The sequence below is a fragment of the Pristiophorus japonicus genome, chromosome 12 (genome assembly GCF_044704955.1).
Source record: "Pristiophorus japonicus isolate sPriJap1 chromosome 12, sPriJap1.hap1, whole genome shotgun sequence".
NCBI lineage: Eukaryota > Metazoa > Chordata > Chondrichthyes > Pristiophoridae > Pristiophorus > Pristiophorus japonicus.
This window is the reverse complement of record NC_091988.1, coordinates 161,266,879-161,288,882: the sequence shown is the minus strand read 5'-3', so window position 1 is coordinate 161,288,882 and position 22,004 is coordinate 161,266,879. Positions and strand designations below refer to the sequence as shown.

General features: G+C 43.0%; 1 protein-coding gene across 1 annotated transcript in view; it reads right to left on the bottom strand.

The window, feature by feature from the left end:
- The window catches only part of LOC139277521 (solute carrier family 12 member 5-like), a 1,462,676-nt gene extending 1,444,289 nt beyond the window's left edge, over positions 1–18,387 (bottom strand). The window contains exon 1 of the mRNA XM_070896072.1: positions 18,209–18,387. Coding sequence (XP_070752173.1) covers positions 18,209–18,383 — 175 coding nt within the window. The 5' untranslated portion in view covers positions 18,384–18,387. The remainder of the gene's footprint in view (positions 1–18,208) is intronic.
- Positions 18,388–22,004: the final 3,617 nt, after the last annotated feature.

The window sequence follows — 22,004 nt, the reverse complement described above, 5'->3', positions numbered from 1 at the left end:
CGGCTGAAGAGATCGAAATGCATCTTCATGGCAACAGAAGTGGAGTTTTTGGGGAAAAAGATCGCGGCGGATGGCATTCAGCCCACAGACGCCAAGACAGAGGTTATCAAGAACGCACCCAGGCCACAGAACGTCACGGAGCTGCGATCATTCCTGGGACTCCTCAACTATTTTGGTAACTTCCTACCGGGGTTAAGCACCCTTTTAGAGCCCTTACATGTGTTATTGCGCAAAGGTGAGAACTGGGTATGGGGAAAAAAAACAAGTAATTGCTTTTGAGAAAGCCAGAAACGTTTTATGCTCCAACAAGCTGCTTGTATTGTATAACCCATGTAAAAGACTCGTGCTAGCATGTGATGCGTCGTCGTACGGAGTTGGGTGTGTATTACAACAAGCTAACATTGCGAGGAAGTTGCAACCTGTTGCCTATGCTTCCAGGAGCTTGTCTAAGGCTGAGAGGGCCTACAGCATGATTGAAAAAGAGGCATTAGCGTGTGTGTTCGGGATAAAGAAAATGCATCAGTACCTGTTTGACCTCAAATTTGAGCTGGAAACCGATCACAAACCTCTCATATCCCTGTTCGCTGAAAACAAGGGGATAAATACTAATGCCTCAGCCTGCGTACAAAGGTGGGCACTCGCGCTATCAGCGTATAACTATACCATCCGCCACGGCCAGGCACCGAGAACTGTCGGATGCTCTCAGTCGGCTACCATTGCTCACCACGGGGGTGGAAATGGTGCAGCCTGCAAACTTGTTGATGGTGGCGCAACCCGCAGACTTGTTGATGGTCACGGAAGTGTTTGAAAATGATAAATCACTTGTCACGGCCCGCCAGATTAGGACTTGGACCAGCCAAGATCTTCTGCTGTCCCGAGTAAGAAACTGTGTATTGCATGGGAGCTGGGCCTGCAGCCCCGTTGAAATGCAAGAGCTAATCAAGCCGTTCCAGCGGCGAAAGGAAGAGCTGTCCATTCAGGCAGACTGCCTGTTGTGGGGTAACCGCGTAGTGCTACCCAAAAAGGGCAGGGAGACGTTCATCTCGGATCTCCACAGCACACACCTGGGTATAGTAATGATGAAAGCGATAGCCAGATCCCACGTGTGGTGGCCCGGTATCGACTCTGACTTAGAGTCCTGTGTACAGCAATGCAGCGTGTGCGCTCAGTTGAGCAACGCGCCCAGTGAGGCACCACTAAGTTTGTGGTCCTGGCCCTCCAGACCATGGTCGAGGATCCATGTCGACTATGTGAGCCTGTTTCTCGGTAAAATGTTCCTGGTGGTGGTGGATGCTTTTTCAAAATGGATTGAATGTGAAATAATGTCGGGAAGCACCGCCACCACCACCATTGAAAGCCTGAGGGCCATGTTTGTCACCCACGGCCTGCCTGAACTACTGGTCAGTGACAACGGGCCATGTTTCACCAGTGCTGAATTTAAAGAATTCGTGACCCGCAATGGGATCAAACAGGTCACCTCGGCCCTGTTTAAACCAGTCTCCAATGGGCAGGCAGAGCGGGCAGTACAAACAATCAAACAGCCTTAAACGAGTCACAGAAGGCTCACTCCAAACCCGCCTGTCCCGAGTACTGCTCAGCTACCGCACGAGACCCCACTTGCTCACAGGGGTTCCCCCGGCTGAGCTACTCATGAAAAGGACTCTTAAAACTAGACTCTCGCTGGTTCACCCCAACCTGCATGATCGGGTAGAGAGCAGGCGGCAGCAACAAAATGTAAACGATGGTCACACCACTGTGTCACGGGAAATTGATCTGAATGACCCTGTGTATGTGCTAAACTATGGACATGGTCTCAAGTGGATCGCGGGCACGGTGATGCTAAAGAAGGGAGTAGGGTGTTTGTAGTCAAATTAGACAATGGACAAATTTGCAGAAAGCACCTGGACCAAATGAGACTGCGGTTCACAGACTGCCCTGAACAACCCACAGCTTTTTTGAGCCCACAACATACACCCAAAAGATCAACGACAACACGCTGGACCAGGAAATCGAACCCATCACGCTCAACAGCCCAGCAAGGCCAGGCTCATTAAGCAGCACTGCAGGGCCAACAACACGCCAGCCCAGCGAGGGCACAGCCAACACACCAGAACAGACATCTGTACTGAGACGGCCCACCAGGGAAAGGCTCCCGACCACCTCACCTTGTAAATAGTTTCACTTTGACTTTGGTGGGGAGTGATGATGTGTATCTGTAAAGCATGCACTCCCATGTTCTGCCACCAGGGAGCGCATCCCCTGATGTCCCAAGGGATCCCAGCATCCCTTGGGAGCACTGTATGTAAGCCAGCCCCTAAAGCCTGTTACTCACTCTGGAGTGTCTCAATAAAGACTGAGATCACTGTTACTTTAACCTCCCTGTGTGCAGTCTCATCTGTGTTAGGAACACAACAAGCTGGACGAGGGACAAAGAGAAAACCAAACTTCTAAACAGGCGATATTCATGCTATCTAGTTAGTGATGTCATTGATGATTTATTCTCTGACTTGCCTCTTCCTCACCCTTGCCCTTTTAAGTCAAAGGTTTCCCCAAGAGCTGTCTCTCACCATTCTGTTCTTTCCTTGCATCAGTGATCTCCTCCACTTATCTTCCCACCTTACTACTCTTTTGTTGATTCTACTCGACATTCATCAGCTTGCTGCAGATTGCACCACCTCAATGCACACAATTTCAGTTTGCCTCACGGTGCATTAGCTGAATCACCACATGTTGATCTCCTCCATACACTTCATTGGAGGAATAAAAATAGTAATAGTTTCTGATGCACAATGCTTCTCTCACCTCCAGCCTCTGTTGCAACCTTTCCTGTATCTGTCTTTATTTATTGATACAACTATGGTCAGTACTTCTCTCTTGTTCCTTCTGAACTCGAAATATGCCATCCTATGCATGGTTCCTCCACCTTGCATGAATCCTTGGGCATCTCCTAAACTGACAGGGTCTGCCGTTGTGCACTTTGAAACAAGTTATAAGAAAAATAAGAAATAGGAGCAGGAGTAGTCCATTTGGCCCCTCGCACCTGCTCCGCCATTCAATAAGATTATGGCTGATCTGATCTGGGCCTCAACTCCACTTCCCTGCCCGCTCCCCATAACCCTTGACTCCCTTATCATTCAAAAATCTGTCTATCTCCATTTTAAATATAGTCAATGACCCAGCCTCCACAGCTCTCTGGGGTAGAGAATTCCAAAGATTCACGACCCTCTGAGAGAAGAAATTTCTCCTCATTTCTGTTTTAAATGAGTGACCCTCCTATTCTGAAACTATGCCCCCTAGTTCTAGACTCCCCCATGAAGGGAAACATCCTCTCTGCATCTACGTGGCCATCTAACTTCCTCTCATTTCTGTCTATTTGTGCTGCTGTGCTAAAATCATGTCTCAACACGTAAACTCCGAAATTAAACATAAACTCTGAAATTACACCGTCGGATACTAATGTATGAACACCTAGCCCTGTCTTCTGAAATTCCTCACCCTGCTACGTCAGTGGAGGTGTTAACCTGATTAAAATAAATGGGTTAACATCTCCACTAAAATAGTAGAGAAAGAAATTTCAGATGAATGTGCTAAGCATTTGTACACTCGTGTTCTATGGCGTAGTTTCAGGGCTTGAGTTCCCCGATCCAACTGATTATTTTATTTTCAAAACTGTGAAACTGCTTTCAACCATCAGTCCTTCCTTAAACTTTGAGCCAGACATGGAATCACCTCATCAACTTCACCTTTTTATTCTTTATAACTTTTATAGTGCCAACACTATGGACCTGGGCTCACTGATCTGTTTTTTCTGCTAAAAAAATAAATAAAATATATCTCAGTTATGTACACATTTTTGAAGGGAGGATAGAAAACAGATGGTTTGACCATTACTACATACTTCAAGTACCATGAATTGAATTATGTATATAATGGAACTAATGATTCATTGATGAAAAGTGTGTGATATCTTCTCTGCGACATCACAACACACTCAGACTACAAGATGGCTCTACAGGAAAGTCCTTTTTTGTATTTACAGCAGCAGTTGCATTACCGCAGTAGTCCACTAGGTGGAGCTCTATTTTACTCTTCTCTCTTCTTAATGAAGAAGTAATCATAATCATCATACATAACTTGCACATAACAAAAGATATGGACTTATTGTGCCATATTTACAAACCAAACTTAACCACTGGTATTCTGTTTCGAAGAGAATGCCTCAAACAGAACTTAGACTCATTCTAGGCTGAGCCTGAGGAGAGTTTTTCTCCAAGGGCAACCCTTGAATTCCCAAAACTTTAGACTGTTTGTCCGCCTTATTCGGATTCAGACTTAAATTCTGTCTTTCTCTTGGACTTGTTTCTAATACAGCTGATGTAGGATTTGCTACTGGTACGCTACTTGTAATAAGACTATCTGACTCATCAGAAATAATTGAATTATCCCAACTTTCAACTCCTTCCACATCTGTAGGTAAAATATGATCAATGTGAACAAACCTGACCTGTCCATGATCAAACATCTTGACCAAATATAAGAAATCTTCAGCAAAACAAATGCCTTGTTAGAGAGTGGGGACGGGGTTAGTCCTAACTGTACCTACAATATTTTGTGTAGAAATGAAAGAACTTTTCTGTCACAATGCCTAACTAAAATTTTTAAAGTATTGAATTGAGAAAGAACAGGACCAGAACTGCTCGGTTAAAAGTGAAATCTTATTACCCAAGAGTGAAATCTTATTACATCACCCCCCATTACATCTTAATAGCAACAAGGAAATAAATCAATTAATTTTGTTGCAGGAACATTTCCTCAAAGATCAATCCTACATTGCTTATGGTATTGTATCGACCATCAAGCAGCAAATCCAGATGTGGATTAAATAGAATTAAGGACTGATTTACAACAATTAGGCAAAAAAGATCATGTTAAGTAAAACATTAATCTGCATTGTACCCAAAGTTATCCTAACGTACATTAAGGTGCACTGTTGGCAATTCATGAATGAAGTTAAACATTTAAATTGTCATCAAATCTTGTATCGATCCAGCCTAAAATTCCAAAACAGATTGCCTACTTGTTACATATTAAACCAATTAATTACATTGAAGTCATTAACATTAAACCCAATCCACTTCCTAGCCCATCAACCCACTTTACCTTCAATTCATTGTCCAAGATTATGGGATCTGCGCAGCAGTGGATGCAAAAGGCCTTTGTGGCATTGGCAGTTGTCAATTGGGACTCCTAACCCGAATATTACAGTCCATAACAGACCATGGATGAGTCAAGCATCCTGCCGCACTTAAAACCATGTAATGGGGTAATGCTAATTGGCGTAAATTTGTATTTTTTCATGCTGAATACTTAAATCTTGGGTTAGTTTTAGGTGAAGCTGTTGAAGCTTGTTTTCAGTCTTGATTCATCACAATTAATTGGTGAAGATTTTGACCCATATCTGTGCCCTTTCCTCATGTGCTCGGACAATTCAAATTTCTTCATCATATCAGTTCAAAAAACATATTTCTACTCATATTTTCACATCTACTACAGATAAAGTTTATTTTAATAAGCTGTACTAGGATAGCTTTTGGGATATTGGGCTCAGAGTATTAAAAGGTAACTAGTTTGCATGGACAGAGTTAATTATATTCTTAACTGTAATATATTTATTATCTTATAATTGTATATTAGCGAAAGCCACAAGATGAAAACTGGTCTCCATTTTAAAGTTTTTCACTAAGTACTATATTTATTCTAAATTATGCTGGTTCTGGAATTACGTACAACTGTTTGAAGAAAGAAAACATTCTCCATTGCCTTCAGGTACAATCCTACGGGAATGTCTTCAGAACTCTGGAACAAATAGAAATTGTTTCCAACTAAGAAATAACTTTTTCTTTGTCTGTGGCATGCAATCTACTAATGCTTGGAGAACTGAAGGATCGATTCAACTTATTTCCTTTCACAGAAGGGTGCTGTTAAAGAAAATTGAACTACTGGACTGCAAAACACTAAATGCACTGTATTTAACAAACAAGGTACACTCGGGAAGATTAATCCAAATCCCAGTCCCATGATGGAGCCTCACCCACAAGGAACACATATCAGAAGTTAAGGCACGTACTCCCCATGAATGGGTAGACAATTACGGGGGCACACAACCAACTTCCCAATGTGCGCTGCAGGCAGGTGAGGTTCCACACTGGGGCCGCGATCTCTCCAATCGTGGCGAGTCCGAGGTGGCTGGGGTTGGTGGCGGGTGGCGAAGCCACTCCTGACTCCAGCCCGCACTGTGTGAAGAATCTTCCATTGATGGGGCTTGTTAAGCCCACCCTGCGAGGTTCCCAGCCAATTGAAGGAAGCGGGTCTGATGACGTCATTTGAAGACGCATCATCAGCCCGTTTCTTTAAAGGGATCATGGCCACATTGATTTTGACAGTTGTGCTGTCAGTGGTCTGCAGCATTGAGGTGCTGCAAACACTGAGAAGTACTGCACAAAGGTGCACGGCTGTATCCAAGCTCTCCAAAGACTCCACCCAGATGCTTATGGAGTCACAACACGCAGGGATGTTCTTTTCCCTTCCAATGGGCAGAAGCAACCTCCCCAGAACACCAAAGCAGCCTGATTGTATATTGCACAGGAGGGCACAAGCAGGGATGTGTCAGGAGGCGGTGGCGCAAATATTTCAATGATCTCAGTAGATCGCAAAATATTACTGCAAAGCCACACTCAACCTCATCCTGCTGTGCCACTCATCACATCCCCATCACTCTGCCTTCCCTACCCTACTCCTGCACATCCATATTCATACCAACTCACCTTGCACCTCAACCCATCCCTCTCTCTCTATCTACATTATCACATCCCATCTCACTAGCCAGCCCTCACACTCACCCTCACCCTTGTCCAATCATACCAACTAACAATACACAATGGAGGGCACTTGGGTCTTTTAGTCAATATTCATGTAGAGTTTCTGCTCATGTGCTGTCAAGCATTGAAATCTTTATTTTAAAATGTTGTATTCTTGGACAGATTTATGTGAACCTTTGGAAGAGGCTTAGTGAGCTGTAGTGAATGGTGAGATACCCCCGCAAAGGTGATAAGTGTAAAAGTAATGGATTGGTCATTGCAGGAGTGCCTTATGGAGTTGGTGTGGGGTGATACCAACCTGGCGCCAGGGTGAACAGTATAAAGTGAAGTAAATGTGGCTATCACTGGCGTCCTGGGCAGCAATATGTTCGGGTGCTGATGCCTTGTGTCCTGTGTAGAGAATTCACTGCAGACACTTCCAAACTGCATACAGCTCAAAAGTGTCATCCAAATACTGAAAGCTTCGACCTCTGTGATTGGAAAGTGAACAGCATGGTATCTTTTATACCACTTCTGGAGCTATAAACTAGTCAAAGCAAAGGAGAGTCATTGAGAACGCGACACACTTATCTGACATGAAGCCTGAGCGATGGGAAGCTGCTGAAAAACTTGGAAAAATAGTAAGTACCTGGTAAAATTATTTTTAAATACCTCTAAATATCTCTAAACTATCTCTTAATGATCTTAATTGGCTGTCCCGCTGCTTGGTATCGGGTCTGTGAACCGCGGTCAGACCCTGCACTTTGGAAATTGACAAGGAGGCGGGATCCTGCCCCACTGTCAATCACGACCATTTTGACAGCAGGCCCACCTCCAAACCCGTACTCGCAGGACTGGTAAGATTCCGGCTAGTCTTAGATCAGTTATATCTACAGAGTAGAAGAAAACGTAAATTGAACTGCATGTGTCACCTTAAAGTAGCATAGTCTTGTTACTCTTAATTTTACTTCAATTGTTGATACATACTGGTATCGCTACATTTTTACTGATATGTAGCAATAATTAGGCTGACTGAGCTTTAAGTTAGTAATTGAGTTTTGTATCTCCATATTTGGTTGGTAGCAGGATATTTTTGTTCCCATAGATTCTCTGCAAAGCCCAACAAAAATGTAGTATTCATTTGCAAGGCCTTGACTGTTCCTTTCATCCCTCCAGCCAGTGCCTGAAAATGTAGAACCCTTTGTTGACCCTTTGACTGTATAATCGCTACCTGCACACCACACGTCAGTGCTTCTGTGGCCTGCAGTGCAAGGGAATCATACTTTGGTAGTAATGAAACAATCGTATCTCAGTAGTGCTCAGAAGCAATGGATTTCACAGGAAAAAGCCAAAGGCTGCCAACATATCCTAAAGTAACACATTATTTGCATCACAAGATGCAAAAATTGACAAAAGTTCCACCTCTGCTGATCAAAGTGTTTCTTTGATTTGGATATCGCCTTGGACTCGTGAAGTGTTGGACCTTGGGAGAGACGGCGACTGAAATGGTGGAAAATGTACAAAGCAGAATCAGGAGAGCCCATAGAGGTTGTTCACATGTTGTCCGTTGGCTCAGCAATGTGGCCAGAAAGACTAACTGGTGCACAAAGATGCAACCTCATCGAAATAGCTTACACAAACAAATAATGGATATTGAATTTCTGCAAAATAATGATAACATTCCACATGCTTTATCAAAGAGAACTACTACATCTGCCTCAAAGATAGAGACAATGGTCTCTGATCGTGGCTTATGTTTTCTCAACCTTCAGATAAAAGAGTTTTGCTCTTGTCGGGTTTGTTTTGGGAAACATGACAAAACTCAATCAAAGGACAGCTTGAATGCGTGGAAGTTCCTTTCATCGACTCTGAAAGAGCCTGAACACTCATCGGCAAATGTGCGCAATATGAAAGCATAGTGAATCCTTAAAGTATTGAGGCAATATTCAAATAGATATTTCTTGAGACCATCAACTATTGAAATCAGAGGCTCAGCACAGATAGCAATTACATCATAGCAGGCTATGCCAAGTGCCTATCAACATACAGCAGAACTATTTTCTCTCTGTGCAGCAGACAGAGTTCGAAAGGTAAGTGCATCTTCATTTACGTCGTTCAAACTAGGAACTTAGCAACCTGAACTCAATTCTAATGTGGCACTTCATTTATACACAAAACAGAAAGATCTTAATCTTTGGAGGTCTGCAATCTCATTCCCAAACCAAACTACTGACTAAAGAATTGAACTGAGTAACTACTTTGACTGAAGGCTTATACAACTTTCTCCAAACTTACAGCATTCACAATTCAACAGGATTTTTGAAAGAAAATCCAATTTTAGGCATACATTTTGAACAGCAATTTGAGAAGCACTTAAAGAGTAAACAACTTGCAGCATCCAAGGAGACATTTCACTTAGCAACAGTGAACATTCTGCATTTTCAACAGACATGGACCATTTTGATGTGACGAAACACATGCACACCATTTTGAGTTCAACAAATTTGTTGCTGTCCATCTCAACTTCACCACAACAGCACACCGATGGAAAAGAGATAAAGCGTGAATATGTTTATCAAACATCTTAACAGAGCTCCTCTGTCATCTTCTTGGCCACTATTAGGTTCAGATTTTAGGTGAACCTCAGCACCTCCTTCTCATGGCATTTTAAGTGGGGAGGGACTTTTTGATAACATGTATCTTATTCATTAAAAACATTGAATTCACACCAATGCCCTTAGATACAAAGAGGTAAACAATAGTACCGACCCTATTACAAAATAAGGGTGTATTTTCTGGGTTTACTGGAGAATGAACTCAGTGCTGTAATTTGTAATTCATGACGCTGGGATGGGATGCCCTGTTGTCCAAGAACAAGCTTCCATTAAAGACCACAATTTCAACAACGGCAGCAATATTCAATTTGATTTTTCAGACCATGATCAACTCTTCAAATCTGTTGCCATTGAGAGAGGGGAGCAGGGTCGCCCTCTGCTGATATAGAACTTTACTCCATTTGTTTTGTGGTCAGAAGCCTCTTCAAACCAACAAACCAAATCATGGGTAAAAAGGTTACAGTACTTGTTAATCTTCTAGCAAAAGAAACTGCATTTAGTCTTATCCTTGGAAAATGCTGACTAATGTGGGTAAGGCTACACAAATCTAGGTCCCACTCGATATTTGAAACCACATTTTCCAATCAGTTTTCATAGCCTCTCTGGTGCCACTCATGGTCAAGTATTCCCATTAAGTGTCGCCCGTTATGGGCTTCTCCAGGGCTTGAATCAATCTAAAACAAGGCTACCTTGACAGAGTTCTGCAGAATTCTCCTTGTGCCGGAGATGAAGCAATCCTCTATCATAAAGTGAGCTACTCAACGGAGAGTTAAAACCATTTATTGAGCAGGTATGGCATTCAGGTCATGGTATTCAACACAAAATCTCTGTTTCTCAGCTGAACTAAAAAGGATTTGAACAGTTGACTCCAGGAATTACAAGGCCATTTTCCCACTAGATTCAAAGTTCAATGTATAGAAGGAGAAATAAACTGGAGTGAATGCGATCAAGAGCTTCAGTATATCAGTGTAATCTCAATCTAGTATATGAGCGCACTCGAGCCTGTGATATTCCTTATTATATTTACAGATTTTATATGTGTGCAGCTGTTTCAGGGAAGGCGGGTAATGCTTTTTCCATTTTTGGAAAGGTTTCTTTTGCCAGCATCGAGGGTCACCACAGAGGGCAAGAAACAGCAGCCTCTCATAATTAAATCATGCAATTTGACGACTGATATCGTACCACATGATTTATCCAGCAGCAATAGAGCTTTTCAATTGTTTGTTACAAGAGGAATCTCAGAACCCCATGTACTCCCAAAACTTACATTTTTCACACAAGTCAGATCAAATGTATTCAGGTTTTCTCCAAGTTCAAATTTGAAATATTAAACCGTTACAAAAGCAGACGTGCATTTTAAAAGTTCTATGGGGTTAGGTTATTTTTACTGCAGTTGACAATCCAACGGAAGCACAGGAGCTGACTCTAAATCATTAAACATGGCTCCAGTCATTGCTTCCTTTGCGACATTTTAGAACTTATATCCAGCGTGTTTAATATTACTCACCAGCCCTTTCAAAATGTTTGAAAAGGATTCTTTTCAAGCTTTCGAAAATCTATTCCATCCTACCCTGAACACATTGGGGAAGAAATTCGCCTGGTTTGTATCTCCCGTTAGCACCTGCAGGGTGTGGGGGGGGGGGGGGGGGCGGGGGGTAGTACTGGGGCGCTGAGGGGTTACCGACCGGGTGCAGCGATTTCACCGACGCCTGCGAACTTCCCTGGCGGTTTTGCGCTGGTGCTAACACTTACTGCCTCGCTCTCTCGTGCCCCGTAGATCATGACGTCATCCGGTGCGCAGCGCCCCATTAGCGCCCTGGATGTGATATTCGCTCCCGCCCTCTGCAGCATCGCCGGGCATCAACAACGGCAGCTGCAGGAGGCATTGTCGCCTTGGCTGGCCGCTTGAGGAGCGATATTTAAATGTAGTAGTCAGAAATGGTAAAATGTATTAATTTCCCCCGTCTGGTGCCTTCAGATCAACTTTGACCCCGCGATTTCTCAGCCCTGCACTCTCTTAAAGTGCTGGGGCTGTTATGCACGTAGCGGAAGTCCCGTGGCCTCACAGTGACAGCCTGAAAATTGATTAAACCCATCATTGGCCCTACGCTTTAAGCGAGGGAAGGAGCCTGTAAAGACGGCAGCGCTGCATGGAACATTGCTCAGTGCTCTGCCGCTACCACCCCTCTCACTCCCTTTAGCGCTCTAAGGGAAGTGATAGCGCTTGGTTTAGTGCTCCACTTACCTCTTGGAATGCTAAAGCAGAAGTTCCCAGGAGTAGCATTTCTTTTTCGCCTGCCGATACTTTTGTACTCCTTCAAAAGTCATCGCCCCAAATGGGACGCTATGCAATTTCTAGCCCATTATTAACCCACTACTGTACTGGTGTGCCAGTTACATCAGAAACCACTATAGCTGCTTTTATTAAACAGGATGTTGTCCTTGTCAATTTAAGACAGTTGACAAGCTATATCAGTTGCCAAAATAAGAATAATATCTCATCCACAACAAAATCAAATAGTAGAACTTGATTGCCAGCTCATTGTCCTTTGCAGCTAGGCACGGACTGAAAATCTGATGATTTTCCAATTAACCTGGGCCCTGGAATCAATTCTTAAGAACAAGTTAGCTAAATGATATTAAAAAGAGCATGCAAGATTTTGCTAAGTTTCTCGTTGAAAAGATGCTCTTCCAAGTACTGTGTGGCAAAGAAATTCAGCTGGTACAATCCATGTTAAGCCCCTGTTGTTTCTTCCTCATCCAGCACACAACATTCTTATGATTATGTAGAATCATGCTTTAAAGTTTTCACTGAGTTTTGTTGCAGATTTGAAACAAAACCAAAACTGAAATGCATAATCATTTGAAATTACAAATACATTCCTGCTCATCAGCATCTTCTTTGGGCTACTGAGGCATTTTATTCACATTTTGATTTCTCCCAGCCCATATGACACTATCGCTTAGATTTGTTTGCTTTTTCCCCAACACTAGTTTTGGTTCTAAACTTGTAGCGAGTTGTGTAGTTTTCACACTTGCTTGAGTCATGATACATTGCACGTTACTTACACATAGACATGAAGATCTTACATGGTCTTGTACTTATAAGGAGTACTACACATTCTCAGTGCACATTTTATCCTTGGCAGGAAATATAAGTCAATCATGAGGGTAGGTCAGAGTTGAGATGAGGTTATATAGTAGGAAATATTTTCTCCTCAACTCTTCATCATTGAAAGCTCTTCCCCATGGAGCATTAAATAAATCCAATGTTTGAGTGAGCTGTTCTGACAGGGAAATCCAAGGTGTGAATCCCAACCTATGTTAATTTAGCTGATCTAAGTTAGGTTGCAGTAAGAGGTGCTACAATTGGCCTCAGGACCCCTGTGCTAGGGAAAGGATGGGAAGGGGGTTGGAATGGTTTTGCAATCCTGATCTCAATCCAGTTCACCTTGCTGAAAAGTGCATGTGTGGACCTTAGATGAGGCTTCAATCGTGATGTTATCTCTGGCTCAATAACTGCTGACACTCACTATCTGGAGTCACACAGTGTGGCGGCCCCGACCTGCGTGAAAACACCAGCAGCAGGTCGGGGCCATAAAAGGCGAGAGGCGAGCGGTCCTGGAACCAGCGTGGCGGCATACCACTTCAGGAAGCAGCGCAAGCTGGTTCAGGAGAGCGACGTCTTGGAGGAGGGCGACTGGATTGGACATCACCAAGGTTCAGGTCGGTGATTGTAGCGTGGGAATGTACAGCAAGAGTGGTGAAGTCGGGGTAAAAGGAGCAGTGAGGTCGGGGCGAAGGAGCGGTGAGAGACGGCAGAGCGGCGTGATCGGGACCCAGGAGAGGCGTGTGTTCGGGGCCAAGCTGAGGCGAGGGCCCAGGGACAGCACGGGCCAGCCCACACTGCAATATGTGTGTGCACTAGGTCTGTGCAGCAGAGCTGGTCTCCAGTCGTCTTGGTTAATCCTTGCCACTGGACCAAGACCTAGTTCTTTCAAGCCCATGTGGTGCAACATGTTAAAAAAAAACACGCACAGGCATCTTCCACCCTTCAACATGTAGTTCGGGACCTGGAATATCAGGTCCTTCTTTGAAACACCTATTAACTCTTTGGTGTGGAAGCAAGTCATCCTCGATAGGAGGGATCGCCTAAAAAGAAGTCACGTACAAAGAGCGGCCACTTGAACAATACACCATAAGCCAGTCAGCACACATGGAAAAGTAGCACAAGCAGCTGAGAAAGGGAGATAATTAAATGGATGTGTACCAATAAAAAGGCTGTGGTGTGGGATTAATGAGATTACCAGTAAACCTCTCATTTTTATTTTTTAATTAATTTTGTGCGCGTCAAGGGAAAGAACATGAATACTAGTTTTACTTTTATCATCAAAGGCTCTTTAATTTGCTCCAGCAATGTGAGAAGATGATCCTTTAGTTCCCCACTGTAATACTTCCCATAGCAGTCTATCTTATGGCTTCTCAGAGTGAGATTGTAATGTAGTAATAAATTGTGATCAAATATTGGGCTGGATTTTCGGCTTTCTGGGCGGTAATGGCAGCGGGGCGGTAAAGATTGCGCCCGGGAACAGTTTGCGCCTCAGTCAACAAAATTGGGCAGCTGGGCCTTGAGTCTGGAATGCAGTGCTAAGGGAAGCGTTGCATACCTCTCTTAAGGTGTTAATATGGGAAAATCCCGAGCTAAAGAGCCGGCTGGGGGCGCTCCGAGAGACACCCGGGAGAAAAAACAACCTGAAAAAACCCCACAAAAACATTCCCAATACATAGCCCACGCCACCACAATATAAATCGCAAAAAAATTAAAAGCAAAAACAATCACACTTATCTTAGGATGGCATTACTCACCTCTCTACAATCAGTATAGGTTGGACCGCCCGATTTCCCAGGCGGTCACTGCGGGGCATGCTGCGGGGAGTACGGGTCGGGCGGGAGTCAAAACTCGCGCTGGTGTCGCAGCCAGGAGCGTTGCACACTGGCGCAGCTCTTCCGAGCGGTGCTACTCTGCGCTGCCGCAAACCCGGTCCCGAGGAACAATGCGGGGCGCTGGAGGCTGGCCGCCTGCCCTGAACACCATTGCTGCCATTGCCGCCGCTCCTGGGCGAAAAATGGAGCGCAAGAGACCGGAAAATCCCCCAGACCCTGTAAGTCCCATCTAATTGAACCAGATTATCGCTCATTCACAGAATCTCTCAGATCATCGCTCATTCACAGAATCTCTGGGGATTCTTGCTCATTCACATGAATTGACACAGAATCTGGGCTGGATTTCACACTCATATTTCAGAAGTGACAGAGTGCTCCATCCATTATGATGCTGAGTCTTAAAAGTATTTGCCATTAATTACTTATGCTGATATCGGCTTTGAAACTTGTTATTTGGTACAAAAGAACAGAAACATTCAGCACTATTTTAATGAAAGAGGTACACATGCCACAGGAGTTAACGTGGGAGAAGATAAAGTGAATTGAAACCCTAGAGACTACAAATGGGAGAAAAAGCTGAATTTTTAAACAAAAATCCAATCCTTAGCTCCGATTATGTGGAAGCTGAAAAAGTTTAGCTTATATATAGTTCCATCATTGCAGTTACTCAAGAGTGCATTGGATGAATATTATGCAATGTTACATACAGTGGGCCCAAGTTTCCACACGAAAAAAAACGGGCGCCCCTCCAAGCTGGGCGCCCGTTTTTCGCGCCTAAAACGGCGCCTAAAAAAAAACGCGCTATTCTCGAGCGCCCTGCAGCTCGTTGTCTGCCTGGGGGGCGGAGCCTACACTCGCGCCGATTTTGTAAGTGGGAGGGGGCGGGTACTATTTAAATTAGTTTTTTTCCTGCCGGCAACGCTGCGCGTGCGCGTTGGAACGTTCGCGCACGCGCAGTGTGAAGGAAACATTGGCACTCGGCCATTTTTGTAGTTCTTTGTAGCTGTTTAATTTTTGAACATTTTTTAATAAAAGCACATTGCCATCAGCACTGAGGCTTCTTGCAACCTTCTCACTGTCTTCTTCCCCCCCCCCCCACCCCTGGGAATGAACGGCTGTTTCCTTCCCCCCCCCCCGCTCAGCGGCAACGAACGGCTGTCTCTCCCCCCCCCCCCCCCCCCGCTCAGCGGCAACGAATGGCTGTCTCTCCCCCCCCCCCCGCTCAGCGGCAACGAATGGCTGTCTCTCCCCCCCCTCCCGCTCAGCGGCAACGAACGGCTGCAGCATTCTCCCTGGCTGAAGTACTTTCACACAGGTAGGAAGATGGTTTATTTAATCTTTTCTTTGCTTATAAATGTTTATTCTAGTTGGATTTATTTGTATAATATTTGTAGAAGTATAAATAAGGATTTATTGTAGAATTTAATGAGTTCCCTTCCCCCCCCTCCCCCCCCCCACCTCATTCTAGACGCCTAATTTGTAACCTGCGCCTGATTTTTTAATGTCTAGAGCAGGTTTTTTCAGTTCTACAAAAATCTTCACTTGCTCCATTCTACTTTAGTTTGGAGTACGTTTTCACTGTGGAAACTTTGAAATCAGGTGTCAGTGGTCGGACACGCCCCCTTTTGAAGAAAAAATTCTGTTCCAAAGTAGAACTGTTCTACCTGACTAGAACTGCAGAAAGAAAAATGTGGAGAATTGCGATTTCTAAGATAGTCCGTTCTCCACCAGTTGCTCCTAAAAATCAAGCGCAAATCATGTGGAAACTTGGGCCCTGTGTGTCTTCACATAGATCACTTGTTTATGCAAATAATCTAAATAAAAATCAGGTTGAATTCCCCTTCATAATATGCAGGAGCACCTTCGGGTTGGATGGTGCAAACATCCTCATATAGTGCGCTGCAACTTATAAGACCTTAATTCTCAGCTCTATCACTTACAAACATTCGAAAATGATGAACAGGAAAAGACCAGATAGTCCATCAAGCCTGCTCCCACATTCATGATGGCTAGAGCATGACCAGACCCTTCCTACTCTTCTGTTCCGTCCCCCACCCACAGCTTGGGAGAAGGGCTGTACCATCGTCCAATGTTCCCAAATAATGAAGAGTTGAGGTGGCGGATACACCATCTTCATGGAAAACTTGATGGAATCACATAAAGCATGCTGGATTTCATCACTCTGATAATCAATTATGAATTGGACTGGTCTCTTCTCAAACTATTAAGAAAAAGGTTCAGCTAAATACTTTAATAAAATGGTCTCTCCTTCAGTAGGATTTAGATTGAGTTTATGTAAAGACATGCAACTTTTTTCTGTCAGGAATTTCACTGTTTTGGCCCTTGGGTTTCTAGAATCTAATCGTGATGTGGGAAGATTTTCATTATGTTTACTGTGTGTAACAAAATCATAAACTAGTTCCTTATAAATGGATGTGCAATTCCATTACACATGACGCGCTAAAGAAATCTTTCCCCGGTGAGTTAAGTTTACTTTAATGAAATTGAATATTACAGAAAAAACCATGGAGTGTACAGTTTTGACATGTTGTGGATATCATAACTTCAAATGCATATTTTCTGTAGTGGGAGTCATAGCCTGAACTAATAACCTTGTAAGAGATAGAAGCCGGAGTTGGTATTTGAAAGCTTACTTGTATTGTTAATAGTGTTTCAGTTTCAGCCTTGCCAGAGATTGTTTGCGTGCCTATCAGTATAGACTGTACCATTAATCACAGAGTAAGACAGGGAAATCATCAGACATCAAGCAACACATTCTGTGACACTTCAGCTTGATAATCACTGGACAGCAAAAGGAAAAGTTCCAACATCAATAAACTGAATTTTTCCCAAATCCTTATCTGTAACTGGAAGGAATGCACAATGCAACAGGAAATAGTGGTGTTGAGTTGGGATAATCAGGATGATTCCAAGGCAAATTTGGATGATTTTCAGTGATCCTGACCAGCTCAAGATTCACAACCAAAAATACTCTCTTCTCCTCCATGCAACTCTTTTTCTATCTCAAGAGTTATTTTTTACAAAACTTTTATATAGCATATCAACGAGTAATCTTATGAAAATGTCAATCCTTTCTGTTTCCCACACAGTAACAATTACTTTACATCGCAGTGAGATAAAACTAGATTTGAGTAGGAGTAACTGCATACCCCACATTAACGTTTAAGAATGGTTACAGGATCACGAACAGCCAGATTTGAATAAAGCTTCTTTACTCTGGGTTACACCACTTTCCTAAGATTGACTGGAACAGCTCCAGCTCGGATTGCTTTATTCCAACCAAATGTGAAGGCAAATCACAGCCACAGAAAGTGGTGGGCCTCAGTCAATAGGACAAGTGGAGATTTGACTCGGAATTAGACTAGATACGATCTCTTTTTCTCAGAATCACTCCAGCTTATATCGACTCGGAAGGCTTCTTGAGACATTGGCTTAAGTTCACTTGCCTGCGACTTTTCAACCTGGAACCCCAAGTTTCCTTGTCATCTCCAGTGTTCAAACTGTACCAAGAAGTTCACGTAAACAGCACATTAACAGGAAAGTTTCCTATTCCAATTATGTTAACAGGATCCAACATTCCACTTGACACCAGGCAGTTCAAGCAATAACATTTTTTTATAGTCCTTACAGTCACATCATAGATTTCGATTCATTTTTTCCGAATGGCTGTTGGAGTTTGCCTTCATTTTTGAAAAAGGTTAAAATCAGCAAAGAGAATTAAGACTCACTTTAACGTGAGCACTAATTTTGCTTTGATGATACATCTCCTACCTGCTTTTGGAACTTCCACTGTAGTCAGGAGTAAATGGTCTCTGCACTCCGTTGCTTCAGATGCTTCATTTCCATTAGAAACACCGCCTTCTTTCCTTGTCTCTGCAATATTACTTTGAGCCCATGCCACTTCATCCTCTCCACAGATAGAGGTAACTATGAACCTTTTGCTCATCTCTCAAGAAAATGAACAAATGACACTGCAAAACAAAAGTACCTCAAAAACACTAACAGACCAGATCACTGTACGCAGCAACCTTCTTCAGCATCTCAACACTGAATGAATTGCATGCTACTCGGCTTTCCTCTCTGGGTCTTAGTGCCCAACCTGCTCTTTTGAAGCCTGAGAAAATAATAGTCACCAAACAAACATAAAAACACTGCATTAGGTCAGGGTTAGACTTAGTTCCAGCATCTTAGTGATATTTAGTTATATTGTTATCTGTTTTTTTTTTTAATTTTCTGAATGCTGTACATAATAATGAAGAATTAAAATAAAAGATATCTCTGCCACAAACCATTGTTGAAGCTGAGTCGATATATTCTTTGAAAGGTTATGGAGAGTGGGGTTAGACTAGATGGTTAAGGCGCAGATACAATAGGGTGAGTGGCCCATTTCTGTGTGGAAATGAATTTCAAATCATTGTAACCGAAATAAAACAGAAACTGCTCAGGGTTCACATCCGAAACATCATAACTAGTCTTTTCTCCTTATTGATGCTGACTGACGAGTGTATATCTGCCATTTTCTGTTTTTATTTCAGATATACACATATTTTTGGAGAAGGGAGAGAGGGATATACATGTATTTTTGGGGGAGAAGCAGAGGGGGATATATATGTATTCTGGGAGGGAGGGATAGACATGTGGTTTTGGGGAGAGGCAGAGGGGGATATATGTGTATTCTGGGAGGGAAGGATAGACATGTAGTTTTAGGGGAGAGACAGAGAGGGTTATATATGTATTTTTGATGAGAGATGAATAGACATGTAGTTTGGAGGGTGGGGAAAGATGGCTATACATGTATTTTTCATGGGAGGGAGAAGGAGATATACATGTCATTTTGGAGAAGGGATCACGATGGGCCGAACCACCTCCTTCTGTGCTGTACGATTCTATGATGCCTTCTCCAAAGAGCTGTCCAATTTAGTCCCACACCCCAGCTTTATCCCCATAACCCTGCAAATTCGTCCTCTTCAATGACATGTCCAATTATCTTTTGAAAGTTCTTATGGAATCTGATTCCACGGCCTTTCAGGTCGTGCGTTCCAGATATTAACAACCCTCTGTGTGATGAATTATCTCCTCATTTCCCCTCCAGTTATTTTGCCATGATCTTATCCTGAGGCTTTGGGACCACTTCTGGGGGAGGTGGCTCCTGTACAAGCCGGACGGGTTGCACCTCAATAGAGCCGGAACCAATATTCTCAGGGGGTGGGGGGGGTGGGGAGGTGGGGTTGCGAGTGTTGTTGGGGAGGGTTTAAACTAGCTTGGCAGGGGGATGGGACCCTGAGAATAGAGTCAGTAGGGAGGGGAGTAAAGCTGGAATTTGAAAGCAAAAACTTAGAAAGTGAATTTGAAGGATAGAGGAAACAAACAGGAAAAAATGGTAAAAACAAATTTAAAAGCTCATTGTCTAAATGCACGTAGCATTCGTAACAAAATAGGTGAGTTGACGACACAAAAAGATAAAAATGGGTATGATCTGATAGCCATTACAGAGATGAGGTTGCAAGGTGACCAGGACTGTGAACTAAATATTCAGAGGCATTTCATAATTCGGAAGGACAGACAGAAAGGAAAAGGAGGTGGGGTAGTACTGTTAATAAAGGATGAGATCAGTGCGTTAGTGAGAAACGATATTGGCTCAGAGGATCAAGATGTTGAATCAGTTTGGGTGGAGATAAGGAATAATAAAGGGATAAAATCGCTGGTGGGCCTGGTCTATAGGACCCCTAACAGTAGTTACACTGTTGGACGGAGTATAAATCATGAAATAATGGAGGCTTGTAATAAAGGAACGGCAATAATCATGGGCAATTTTAACCTTCATATTGATTGGACAAAGCAAATTGGCCAGGGAAGCCTTGAGGAAGAGTTTATAGAGTGTATCCGGGATAGTTTCCTTGAACAGTACATTGCGGAACCAACCATGGAGCAGGCTATCTTAGGTCCAGTACTGTGCAATGAGGCAAGATTAATAAATGATCTCATAGTAAAAGATCCTCTAGGAATGAGTGACAATAATATGGTTGAATTTCAAATTCAGTTGGAGGGTGAGGAAGTTGGTTCTCAAACCAGTGTCCTAAGCTTAAATAAAGGAGACTACAAAGGTATCAGGGTAGAGTTGGCTAAAGTGGACTGGGAAAATAGACTAAAGTATGGGATGGTTGATGAGCAGTGGCAGACATTTAAGGAGATATTTCATAACTCGCAACAAAAATATATCCCAATGAGAAGGAAAGACTGTAAGAGAAGGGATAATCTTCCGTGGCCAACTAAGGAAATAAGGGATGGTATCAAATTGAAAACAAGGGCATACAATGTGGTCGACTAGTGAGAGGCCAGAGGATTGGGAAACTTTTAAAAGCCAGCAAGGAACAACTAAAAAAATGAGAGAGAGGTAAGATAGATTATGAAAGTAAAGTAGCAGGAAATATAAAAACAGATAGTAAGAGTTTCTACAGGTACATAAAAAGGAAAAGAGTGGCTAAAGCAAATGCTGGTGCCCTAGAGGATGAGACTGGGGAATTAATAATGGAAAACAAGGAAATGGCAGTGATGTTGATCAAATATTTTGTATCAATCTTCAAGGTAGAAGACACTAAAAACACCCCAATAGTGAATAATGAAGGGGCTATAGGGAGGGAGGAACTAAATACAATCACTATCGCTAATGAAGTAATACTCGGTAAAATAATGGGACTAAAGGCAAGTCCCCTGGACCTGATGGCTTACTTCCTAGGGTCTTAAAAGAAGTGGCTGCAGAGATAGTGGATGCATTGGCTGTAATCTACCAAAATACCCTTGATTCTGGGGAGGTCCCAGCGGATTGGAAAACCGCAAATGTAACGCCCCTATTTAAAAAAGGAGGCAGACAAAAAACAGGAAACGATAGACCAGTTAGCCTAACATCTGATGTTGGGAAAATGCTGGAGTCCATTACTAAGGAAGCAGCAGCAGGACATTTGGAAAAGCATGATTCAATCAAGCAGAGTCAGCCTGGTTTTATGAAAGGGAAATCATGTTTGACAAATTTGCTGGAGTTCTTTGAGGATGTAACGAGCAGTGTGGATAAGGGGGAACCAGTGGATGTGGTATATTTGGATTTCCAGAAGACATTCGATAAAGTGCCACGTAAGAGGTTACTGCACAAGATAAAAGTTCACGGGGTTGAGGGTAATATATTAGCATGGATAGAGGATTGGTTAACCAACAGAAAACAGAGAGTTGGGATAAATGGGTCATTTTTCGGTTGGCAAACAGTGACTAGTGGGGTGTCACAGGGATCAGTGCTGGGTCCTCAACTATTTACAATCTGTATTAATGACTTGGATGAAGGGACTGAGTGTAATGTAGTCAAGTTTGCTAAGGATACAAAGATGGGTGGGAAAGCAAATTGTGAGGACATAAAAAATCTGCAAAAGGATATAGACAGGCTAAGTGAGTGGGCAAAAATTTGGCATATGGAGTATAATGTGGGAAAATGTGAGGTTATCCACTTTGGCAGAAATAATAGAAAAGCAAATTATAATTTAAATGGAGAAAAATTGCAAAGTGCTGCACTACAGAGGGA